This window comes from Schistocerca americana, chromosome 10, assembly GCF_021461395.2.
Source record: "Schistocerca americana isolate TAMUIC-IGC-003095 chromosome 10, iqSchAmer2.1, whole genome shotgun sequence".
Lineage (NCBI taxonomy): Eukaryota > Metazoa > Arthropoda > Insecta > Orthoptera > Acrididae > Schistocerca > Schistocerca americana.
In genome coordinates, this window is record NC_060128.1 from 56845833 (window position 1) to 56858531 (window position 12699).

The window sequence follows — 12699 nt, forward strand, 5'->3', positions numbered from 1 at the left end:
GTGAGTTAGGTTTAAGTAGTTCTAAGTTCTAGGGGACTTATGACCACAGATGTTGAGTCCCATAGTGCTCAGAGCCATTTGAACCATTTTTTAATGGCCAGTAGTGTATTTGCATATCTTCGCGAATGACCCTGCGTACGTCGAAAAATTTAGTACTTCTACACCACTGCTCCGATATTGGCTCGACGTGTAAGCGCGAGAGCGAAAATCGCTTTAGGAAGCTGGACGTTAATGTGGAGGATGTAGTGGGAAGTGTAGGCGACGGCGGAGGTTGCTGCAGGAAGCGGTTTGTCGCTCGACCAGGACAGGACAGGAGGCGCCAGGGTAGAGGAGACAGGCTAGCAGTGCTCGCCGGAGGCGCCACCATGGAAGATCCCGCCTGCTGCAGCCCGCTGCGGATCTACTTCGAGCGCCGGGAGGTGGAGCGCTTGCTCGAGAAGAGCCGGCGAGCCTACCTGCGGCTCAAGTCGCAGGACGTCAAGACCATCCTGCTAGGTAGGGCCTCTGCTTTCATCCACAGTTGCGAATGGCTCGGGTCCAACTGGAAGCTGCCGTGTCTAACAACCCTACCATAACAAAGGTCCAATACTAATTATGGTTGTAGTGCTGCTCACGCTGCTAAATACTGCCTTTTTGGGGCAACAACGAAGTTATTATGTGGCAGGTGCCATTAGAGCACAGTTAATAAAGTCATTTCATGTAATAATGGATAAACTAGGTACTCATCTTTTCGTGTTTCCCACGCTGGTCTCGTTGTGAACTCATGGCTCAATCGTCAAAAATCTAGGTAGTGATGATTCCAACCTCGGATGCAAAGAGGCCTACGTGTTATTCTGCGATATTCAAAAGTTTTAGAGATGTGTTTCATAAACCAGTCCTGAAGATTAAACTTTTGCAAGTTAGGACAATGGTGATGTAAAAAAGTAATCAGCACTCCGAATTTAAGTTACACTACTTTTTTATTACTTTTGTTGCAATATCACGTAACTCGTTCCAAAACATCACTTCACTGTATGAAACATACTAGAAAATATCTTCCTCACTGTTAAAGTTCACATTTCATAAACTGACTACAATTTGCGTCTTTTTAACATGACGACCAAAGCTTGACTCTCTAATAACCGCTTACGCGCCCAAAAATCAGTTACAAGTACGTCAATGATCATAGTGACAAAAGAAAGAATACACATAAGAACAACATCATTGCAATATATACATATCGATGTATGGAAGTACCTGTACATTAATGAAATCAGATCTGTATGTTGTCCAGAAATACGTTAACTATTTTACAGAAACACAGTAGAATATTGCTGGTATCGAGAGGTTGAGGTGAGGTGCCGCAATGGTTACGTAATTCAAGTACCATTACACGCGGTACACCCCGTTTCACGTGACCGTAGCCTGGCGCACCACAAACTAACGAGGACAGGTCCCCAGAGGCGAGATCGACTTTTAAAATTATCTGTACGGTAATCTAGGTTAAGATCTCAGGTATCACATACTGCAGCCATTCGCCCTAGGGAGCCAACTTGTGGAAAAAACTCAGAATTTTTTTTATATACTTGACATCGTTAAAAGTTGCAGTATATAGTCTGGTTGCGTGGTATAATAGGCATGATAATAGCTTAACAGCTTCACGTGCGGAAGATTGTGGGTGTGAATCTCGTGAGGTGCACATTTTTTGTTATTTTTAAATCTTTATCGAAGTTACTTTAATCATCATTTTTATTCAGTTAATTGGTTTTAAATGTATTTTTTTGTTTCTATTCATTTGCCACATTATTTTAATCACTGTACGAACTTTATCATTTATATCAAAATCGGAATTTTTTTGACTATAAACGAAATTATATTTATATATTGTTGTTGTTGTTGTTGTTGTGATTCAAAAAATGGTGGAAATGGCTCTGAGCACTATGGAACTTAACATCTAAGGCCATCAGTCACCTAGAACTTAGAACTACTTAAACCTAACTAACCTAAGGACATCACACACACCCATGCCCGAGGCAGGATTCCAACCTGCGACCGTAGCGGTCGCGCGGTTCCAGACTGAAGCGCCTAGAACCGCTCGGTCATAACAGCCGGCGCGATAAGAGGGGACATAAAAACATAATGAGGGGACACAGTGGGGCTTAAAACATACATGTACATGGAGGCGTTCATTGTGCAACACTTTAAAAAAGTCCACATAAATTTAAAACACAGTTGGCGATTTTTAGCATGCAAAAAACGCTGAAGTCACAAGCACGAGTTGTTGTGGTCTTCAGTCCTGAGACTGGTTTGATGCAGCTCTCCATGCTACTCTATCCTGTGCAAGCTTCTTCATCTCCCAGTACCTACTGCAACCTACATCCTTCTGAATCTGCTTAGTGTATTCATCTCTTGGTCTCCCCCTACGATTTTTACCCTCCACGCTGCCCTCCAATACTAAACTGGTAATCCCCTGATGCCTCAGAACATGTCCTACCAACCGGTCCCTTCTTCTAGTCAAGTTGTGCCACAAACTCCTCACCAATTCTGTTCAATACCTCCCCATTAGTTATGTGACCTACCCATCTAATCATCAGCATTCTTCTGTAGCACCACATTTCGAAAGCTTCTATTCTCTTCTTGTCCAAACTATTTATCGTTAATGTTTCGCTTCCATACATGGCTACACTCCATACAAATACTTTCAGAAACGACTTCCTGACACTTAAATCTATACTCGATGTTAACTAATTTCTCTTCTTCAGAAACGCTTTCCTTGCCATTGCCAGTTTACATTTTATATCCTCTCTACTTCAACCACATCAGTTATTTTGCTCCCCAAATAGCAGAACTCCTTTACTACTTTAAGTGTCTCATTTCCTAATCTAATTCCCTCAGCATCATATATTATAATATTCAATTGATTGAAAATTCCAATCTATCAGTTAAAAAACGAAAGACGAAATAATGTATTTATATCTGTGCAGTGGTGTGAAAAACGTATTTTTGTTACCAGATGTGCCTTTTTCTTGCATGGTAGTCGTCATATAAATTTAAGTGAAAGGTTTAGACGAAAAAACATGGTGCAAAACAAAAGAAATTAAATCGGAATCATTACATGAAATTAATTAAAAACACATGAACATAGATTTCAAGTAGAGAAAAAAAATCATAGGAAGAAAAATGAGAGCAAATGAAGAAGTTGACGCTGTGATTAAAATTACGTGACACAGGAACTGAATTAAAAATTACATTTGAAACAATTAGTTGATAAAAAAATGATGATCAAACTCATTTTGATAAAGATTTAAAATTAAAAAAAAATACTACACTTGACGCGATTCAAATCCACCACATCCTACATGCCAAACTGATTTCCTATCCATTACACCACACAACCATACTGCATAACGTAATTTTTAACGCTGTTGAGTGTCACACAAAATTGCGATACATATTAGTTTTCGTCAATTACTCGCAAGCGAGGGCCCACAAGGGTGAATGGCTGCGGTGTGTTATACCTGGGATCTTAATCTACATCACTCTATAGATGGCTTGAAAACGTTGACCGCACCGCTGGGGACCTCTCCTTGTAAGAATGGGAGAAACCTGCCGGTGAAATCCGATACCGGTATTGTACAAAAAGACAGTATCGGTTGCAAAGTTATTTTTAATACAAATAACGCGTTTCGTCTCGTTAATGCTTCCTCGTGCTATGTAAGAGAGAAACAAGGATGTAATTACACAAAATTGCAAGAAAAGGGGCATGGTTCTTAGCTGCCCTAAACTTTTAAAAATTATTTAAAAAACTTTAAAAAATGAATTAACACTACGAAAGCTGTCAAAGTTTTACATAACACTGGCTGGTAGGGCGGTTTGTGAAAACGGTGGTAAAGAACCATCAAAAGGAAGACAACTCATACATTTATCCCCGTTATTATCCTTCCTAGTTTATACACTTGGTTTTGTCCCTGTGTGTCTTGTTCGACGCTTCTTCCTTTAGATGATTTGTTACCATCGTTTTCACTAACATCCCCACCAGCCGGTGATAAGCAATGCACGGATATCCTTTCGTGAGTGCTAATTTGCTTTTTTAAATTTTTTTAAAAATAGTTTTTAAAGTTTTATCGCCAATTTACAATAATATACGTTAACATGTAATTTTATATAGTTACATCCTTGGTTTTCCTTTTCTTTCACAAAATTTCAGTAATCCTAAACATGGAGAAACGCGTTAACTGTATTAAAAATAACTCAGAAACCGAGACTGTCTCTTAACAGAATTATGGGAACCGGTTGCTGTACCATTCAGCCCACCATGGAATGGAATAAGACTCCGGTATTTTAGTTCTGAAGAATCGGTATTTGTTTGGTCTCTATCATAACAAATATTTTTATTTTAAATACGGATCACTTTGTTGTCCATCTGTGTATCGGTCCGACTTTTCAAATCCCTTTTTCTCAGGAACGCGTTGACGTATCGTGTTGAAATTTGTGGCACATACTAAAGGTCAATGATCCTTCGGTGGGTATAATAAACATTAGATTCTAAGTCAATGCAATCAAAAGATACGACCTTTTATGTCACATATTTTGATTGCCGCAAAATCAGTCATCCAAACCTACCTACCTAGAATCATGATATTTGCGAGGAAGCAAGGCCTCACGGTAAAACTGAAGTAAAAATCCGAAAATGGTTAATTTGTAACTAAACACACGAAAGAAAATTATTTTGTCATTTGTTAGCAGACTATATCCCTGTCTGTCCATCTCTTAAGATCCCTTCTTAAGGTCTGTGGCAATGTAAAAAAGTGAAGCTTCTAAGTCGATGAAATCAAAAGGTACTGTAATTTAAGTCACATATTTTGATACAAATTGACTCATTAAAACCTACAGCGTACTTCCCCTTGACGCCGAATCATGAAATTTGGCAAGAAGGAAGGTTCCACAGTACCAGTAAAGGAAAATATCCGAAAATGGTTCATTTGTAATTATATCCCACGAAAAATACATTCTTTTGTCATTTGTTATTTGACTTCAGCCTTTAAATTAAAACATTCCTGAAAGTCTAGGATTCAAATGGTTCAAATAGCTGTAAGCACTATGGGACTTAACATCTGCGGTCATCAGTTCCCTAGACTTAGAACTATTTAAACCTAACTAACCTAAAGACATCACACACATCCATGCCCGAGGCAGAATTCGAACCTGCGCGGTTCCGGACTGAATCGCCTAGAACCGCTCGGCCACAGCGGCCGGCGTCTAGGATTCCCTGGAATGGATATCTTGCCAATATCAATGTCGGTAACAGGCAAAAATCATCGAGATACTTGATTCCTGGAATGTACTAATTGTCTACATACAGAATTAAGTTTGCGCTTCAATGCGCGAGTGCTACTCGCATCTCGCCAGTTTTTCACTGGTAACTGGGTAAAACCCATGTATCAGTCAGTAGCGCTATAATTTTTGGTTTTCAAATAAACTTTACTTTTTAAAAACATGTTTGGTATCATCTTTGAATGATAATGTTTCTGATGAAAGGAGACAGCTTACATATCAATACATCGCAGTACGATATTTGTGATCAGACAATAAATAACGACCAATAGATTAATTCATTATTGAAATAGTAACTATTGTTATATAAATTTTCTTGGTAAATGTTATATTTTGCATACTATCTAAATTTATCATATGAATTTTTTGAAAGAATGTTCTTGGTTTTGTCAGTGCAAAATGAATGATTTTCAAATTTCCATTAAAAAGTAAAGATATATTTGAATAAAAACGGATATTCCATTCGAAATAATTTAAGAAAAAGAACGCCACAAATTTTATGTGGTGCTTATTATTGGTCTGTCATTTCTATGAACCAATAAAAGAGAAAGTTATGGCAACATTAACAATTTAACAAATTAACAGTTCATAATATGTACATATAAGGAGAAAATTTCGAAAAGCGAAATTTGCAGTTCTCAATTTTCGGTTCGTCCATCACTAATAAGGCGCAATTTTAGAAACTGCAGTTGCCTTTAACGTCTTATTTGGTTGAAGTTTGATTAACTCGGCTAGGAGATCCCGTAAATAATCGTCTTTTTTTTTTTTTTTTAAAAAAAGTATGGTAGCATTTTTATCTCTTCACCTACAAAGTTAAATCCACTAGCACACGTTTCAGGATCTTTTGGAAACTTACTACAGATAACATTAGTACCTTTAGCCTTCTAATTTCACACACAGACACAGCACAATTCGGCATTACTAATGCAAACAGAACGAATAAGCTCAATAGAATACAAAAATGAACAGCAACAACACAATAGTTACTCGCTTAAACATGTTAGAGCGCGCGCTAACTGACACACAGCAATCGGATCCTGACACACAGCAATCGGATCTTGTATTTTTTACACTCACTCCGGTCGCATTAATGTTACCACCACCTATGTGTGACGTCAACGTGAAATAACCACTCACAGGCGGTAGGTAGCAGCACTAGCAATGTGGGTAAAGCGTGTAAGGGGGACGGGGAAAACAGTGCTGTCCTTACCGTAATGTGGAAATGGAGCAATTGTCACTGAAGCGCCAAAGAAACTTGTATAGGCATGTGTAGTCAAATGCAGAGATATACCCGCCAGGTTAGCCGAGGGCGCTAACGCACTGTTTCCTGTACTCGGGTAAGCGCGCCGGCCCTGGATCGAATCCGCCCGGCGGCTTAACGACGGAGGCCGGTGTGCCGGCCAGCCTGGATGTGGTTTTTAGGCGGTTTTCCACATGCCACTAGGTGAATACCAGGCTCAGTTACATGGCTCGCAGACATCTGAACACATTCGCACTTTTCCATGAATTACACTAGACACAGACAGTTGGGGTACACTAATTCTGTCCCGGTGGGTACGGGGTGGAGGCAGGAAGGGCATCTGGACACCCCTTCAATTAACTTTGCCAAATCCGATTACCCATGCTGACCCTGCGTCATTGCGGGAAAAAGGCACAAGCAAAAGAAAGAAAAGAAAGAAAGATTCAAATACACAGATATGTAGACAGGCAGAATACGGCGCTGCAGACGGCCACACCTATATACGACAACAAGTGTCCGGCACAGTTGTTAGATCGGTTACTGCTGGTACAAGGGTAGGCTATCAAAGTGTGAGTGAGTTTGAGCCTGTGGTTACAGTCGGCGCACAAGCGATGGGACACAACATCTCCCAAGTACTGACGAGGTGGGGATTTTCGTGTACGACCGTTTCACGAGTGTACCGTAAATATCAGGTATCCGGTAAAACATCAAAACTCCGATATTGGTGCGCCCGGAAAAAGATCCTGCAAGGACGGGACCAACGACGACTGAAGAGAATCGCTCAATGTGACAGAAGTGCAACCCTTCCCCAAATTGCTGTACATTTCAATAGTGGGCCAGCAACAAGCGTCAGCGTGCGAATCATCCAACAAATCATCGATATGGGCTTTCGGAGCCGAAGCCCCTTGATGGCTGCACGGCACAAAGCTTTATGCCTCGCCTGGACCAATCAACACCGACATTGGACTGTTGATGACTGGAAACATGCTGCCTGGTCGGGCGAGCCTTGTTTCAAATTGTATCGAGCGTATGGACGTATACCGGCATGTCCGCAGCTCGTGGTCTCGCGGTAGCGTTCTCGCTTCCCGAGCACGGGGTCCCGGGTTCGCTTCCCGGCGGGGTCAGGGATTTTCTATGCCTCGTGATGACTGGGTGTTGTGTGATGTCCTTAGCTTAGTAAGGTTTAAGTAGTTCTAAGTTCTAGGGGACTGATGACCATAGATGTTAAGTCCCATAGTGCTCAGAGCCATTTGAACCATTTGTACCGGCATGAAGACGACCTCATGAATCCATGGACCCTGCATGTCTGCAGGAGACTGTTCAAGCTGGTGAAGGCCCTACAATGGTGTGGGACGTGTGCAGTTGGAGTGATATGGAACCCATGATACGGTCTATACATGAGTCTGACAGGTGACACGTATGTAAGCATCCTGTCCGATCACCTGCATCCATTCATGTCCAGTGTGCATTCCGAGGAATTTGGGCAATTACAGCAGGAGAATGCGACAGCCCACACGTCCATAATTGCTACAGAGTGGCTCCAGAACACTCTTCTGAGTTTAAACTCTTCCCCTGGCCACCAAACTCGCCAGACATGAACATTATTGAGCATATCTGGGATGCCTTGCAACGTCCTGTTCAGAAGAGATCTCCATCTCGTCGCACTCTTACAGATTTATGGACAGTTCTGCAGGATTCATGGTGTCACCTCCCTCCAGCAGTATTCTAGTCCATACCACGTCATATTGCGGCACTTCTGCGTGCTGCGGGAGTGCTACACGATATCAGACACGTGTACCAGTTTCTTTGGCTCTTCTATGTAGAAGCGCCTGTGTTTATGCGTTGTGAGTCGCTGGCATTTAAAACTGGCCTTTTGCAGATACGACCTGGGTGATTGCAGGGAGCGCGTGAGCAGTCCATCGAAGTTACATCTGCTCGAGTGAGCTAGCAATAAATTACTTACTCATGGACCTCTTACAACCTTGAAGTCTTGTATCGTTGTTGCGTTATTAAGTGACATTTAATGATAATGACGATGTATTTGTGACAAATTTTCAATGCCCCTTACACTGAAATGGCATACTGCAAATTATGAAACAAGTGTGTTTAATCCTTAATACTCTTTATTACACGTTTTTGGTCCAGGAAAACCTTAGGTTGGCTTGATGAGCTACCCACAACATAATCGCATATGACATAACGCAATGAAGTCGCCTGTAACTAACAACATTCGCGTTGCAAATAGAGATTTGCTTAGGCGCACAACATAAACGTGTCATGCCCCTCGTCTGTCTCTAGTTTCCAGAAAAACACCCCCCCCCCCACCTCCATTTATGCAAAAAAAAAAAAAAAATCCCTGCCTCTTGCTGATCCTAAATTAAAATTAAACGCCAGAGCTTTTGTAGTACGCTCCGAAGAATACACCATGTTATACTGCAGGCGTGTACACGTTTAGGGGAACATTACTATCGATGGGCCACCTAAAGAAAATGTCCAATAAAATTCTCGGAAATTGTAATAAATGTTTTCAGTGTAACTTGAACATCATCTTTTGTATTTCACACACTGGACACAGAAGTCCTAAATATTCTCCGTTAATGAAATATTTGAAAAATAAAAACATGTCATTGCCCGAATAAAATGGAGTGGCTTCCTTCAGTGGTCCATTTTTCCATGAACGGATTACAGTGTAATAGCTTTTAAATACTACATAAATAAGTGCCAGTACCTTTCTTATTTTTTTTATTTTGAGGAGTACATTAAGGTTCTCTTCGCGGATGAGCCCCAGATTATCTTGCAAGATGTCATCAGACATCTTTTGACTTTTCGAAAAGCCACTACGTCTAATGTTCTCAGTGTATAAACAAGTCCCAGGGAACATTGGAAAAGAAGACTAGTTTCGTCAATTGGTTAGTTAATATCGACCAGTTGAACCGCGTTAATGGAAACACCAGACAGGAATGCGAGTTAGGAACATTCCACCGAGTTCAGTGACGTGTGTCAAAGTCAACTTTATTACGCAAGTAAGCTACCATGTGCACAAGACACCAAAGGCAACATATGTCTCTTCTCATATATGTAATCAGGAGGAGAGATTCAATTAATCAGGAAGAGGGATTCCCTTAATGATCTTAGTAACATTTACTTCAGATTCCGCAAAAAACTGACTGGAGCTCCATCGACCGTTTTATCAACAATTACCCCGCAGAAAATACACAAAATAAGAATATCAAGCCACGCGCCTCGGAATAAACAGAACATACAAAACTAAATTATTAGCCACTACGCTTCCTCCTGTCCAGGACATGGATTTATCAAAACAGACAAGATATGATATCTGGAAGCTATAATCGTCATATTTTGACTTTAAACTGAAGCAACACAATATGTAAGGGACAAATACCTTCCAGGCACATTAAATTAACATACCCCAAACAGTATATACCGGTTCCTTCCCTTTCCTGTAGGTTTGGATTCCTGACGGTGCTCCTCTTTCACCCAGTCCTCGAATACGGATCGTACCTGTTCGTTCAACCCGGAGAAACAAACATCATCATCCCAGGTCGTACCTGCAACAGGTCAGTATTAGGCACCAGCGACTCACAACGCATAAACACAGGCGCTTCTACACTGAAGAGCCAAAGAAACTGGTACACCTGCCTAATATCGTGTAGCACCCCCGCAGACACACAGAAGTGCCGCAATATCACGTGGTATCGACTCGATTTATGTCTGAAGTACTGCTGGAGGGAACTGACACCATGAATCCTGCAGGACTGTCCATAGATTTGTAAGAGTACGAGGAGGTGGAGATCTCTTCTGAACAGGACGTTGCAAAGCATCCCAGATAGGATCAATAATGATCACGTCTGGGGAGTTTGGTGGCCAGTGGAAGTGTTTAAACTCAGAAGAGTGTTCGTGGAATTCTGGATCTATGGGGTGTAGCGCTGTCCTGCTGGAATCGCCCAAGCCCGTCGGAATGCACAACGGACATCAGTGGATGCAGGTGATCAGACAGGATGCCTACGTACGAGTCTCCTGTCAGAGTAACATCTAGACGTATCAGGAGTCCCATATCACTCCAACTGCACATGCCCCACACCATTACAGAACCTCCACCAGCTTGAACAGTTCCCTGCTTCATCCAGTATCAATTTACAAGTCCAGTTCCGTAGGACCAAATTGAGGAGCAAATCCTCAAGGTCATGGAACGTGTCAGTACATCAAATTACAACATAAAAGTAATAACATAAAATAAAATGTTTATGAACCCAAAAAAAGACAAGCCATAAGTTTTTCCAATTCATCTGTGGCATACAGCAATCCAGTGCTTAACAATATTGGTTGAAAACAGTCTTGGTTGCAATTTTAATTTTTTTTATTTTTCAACTACGCGTTTCACCTTATTTAGGCATCCTCAGGTTGATTTTAATTTGGTATTTCTAAGAACGATCCTTTAGACAGTGGAGCCAAAGGGCATCTTCGAATACATCAGGCCAACATCGCCTTCGTTAAACTCAGTAAAAAATTTCTAGATGGTCGTGAGTGACTCCAAGACCTGCATAACGCGTTCCCGTTCACAGGAGCGAGTAATAGAATAAGATGGGGCCCAGGTAGTAAGCATTGCAGGACTTGAAGTCACTCACGCCCATCTAGAGAGTTTTTACTGAATTTAACGAAGGCGATGTTGGCCTGATGTATTCGACGATGCCCTTTGGTTACACTGTCTCAAGCATCGTTCTTAGAAATACCAAATTAAGATCAATCTGAAGATACCTAAATAAGGTGAAATGCGTAGTTGAAAAATAAAAAACTAAAATTGCAACCAAGACTGTTTTCAACCAATACTGACAAGCCTTAAGCTTCTGCAGATGCAATCAACGATATAACACAGGAATCAGATTAAATTTTCAAGGAACTCTTCGACAGAATGGAAGGAGTGGCCCATGAGGAAACTTTTCATTTTAAATTTGAACTTGAGTGGATTACTGCTAAGATTTTTGGATTCTTGTTGTAGCTTACTGAAAATGGATGCAGCAATATGCTGCATGCCTTTCTGCACAAGTCAAGGAAGTACGATCCAAATGCAGATTGGATGGTTCATACGGCTCTGACCACTGTGGGACTTAACATCTGTGGTCATCAGTCCCCTAGAACTTAGAACTACTTAAACCTAACTAACCTAAGGACATCACACACATCCATGCCCGAGGCAGGATTCGAACCTGCGACCGTAGCAGTCGCGCGGTTCCGGACTGCGCGCCTAGAACCGCTAGACCACCGCGGCCTGCTGCATATTGAATTTCTGCCTTGTATTAACTGAGTGAAAATTGTTAATTCTTGGGAATAAGCTGTTATTGTTAACATGAAACGACAGTAAAGAATATATATATGTATATATATATATTTATTTATTTATTCATTTATTTATTTATTGAGAATCAGAAGCAAACGTCAGAATACCCAGAGTAACGAACAGGGATCGAAAAAAGGTTCGCGAACTTACACCACCTATTGCCGTGTACAGGTACAGCTGCCCATGCAGCTTCAACACGATACCACAGTTCATCAAGAGTAGTGACTGCCGTATTGTGACGAGCCAGTTGCTCGGCCACCATAGATCAGACGTATTCAATTGGTGAGAGATCTGGAGAATGTGCTGGCCAGAGCAGCAGTCGAACATTTTCTGTATCCAGAAAGGCCCGTACAGGACCTGCAACATGCAGTCGAGCATTATCCTGCTGAAGTGTAGGGTTTCGCAGGGATCGAATGAAGGGTAGAGCCACGGGTCGTAACACATCTGAAATGTAACGTCAACTGTCCAAAGTGCCGTCAATACGAGCAAGAGGTGACCGAGACGTGTAACCAGTGGAACCCCATACCATCACGGCGGGTGATACGCCAGTATGGCGATGACGAATACACGCTTCCAATGTGCGTTCTCCGCGATGTCGCCAAACACGGATGCGACCATCATGATGCTGTAAACAGACCCTGGATGCATCCGAAAAAATGACGTTTTGCTATTCGTGCACCCAGGTTCGTCATTGCGTACACCATCGGAGGCGCTCCTGTCTGTGATGCAGCGTCAAGGGTAATCGCAGCCGGGGTCTCCGAGCTGATAGTCCACGCTGCTGGAAACGTCG

General features: G+C 41.7%; 1 protein-coding gene across 2 annotated transcripts in view; it reads left to right on the plus strand.

The window, feature by feature from the left end:
• The first annotated feature begins 362 nt into the window (after positions 1 to 362).
• The window catches only part of LOC124552669 (guanine nucleotide-binding protein subunit alpha-11-like), a 113649-nt gene continuing 101312 nt past the window's right edge, over positions 363 to 12699 (plus strand). For both annotated transcript variants that reach the window (XM_047126992.1, XM_047126993.1), the window contains exon 1: positions 363 to 495. In XM_047126992.1, the coding sequence (XP_046982948.1) occupies positions 366 to 495 (130 nt within the window). In that variant the 5' untranslated portion in view covers positions 363 to 365. The remainder of the gene's footprint in view (positions 496 to 12699) is intronic.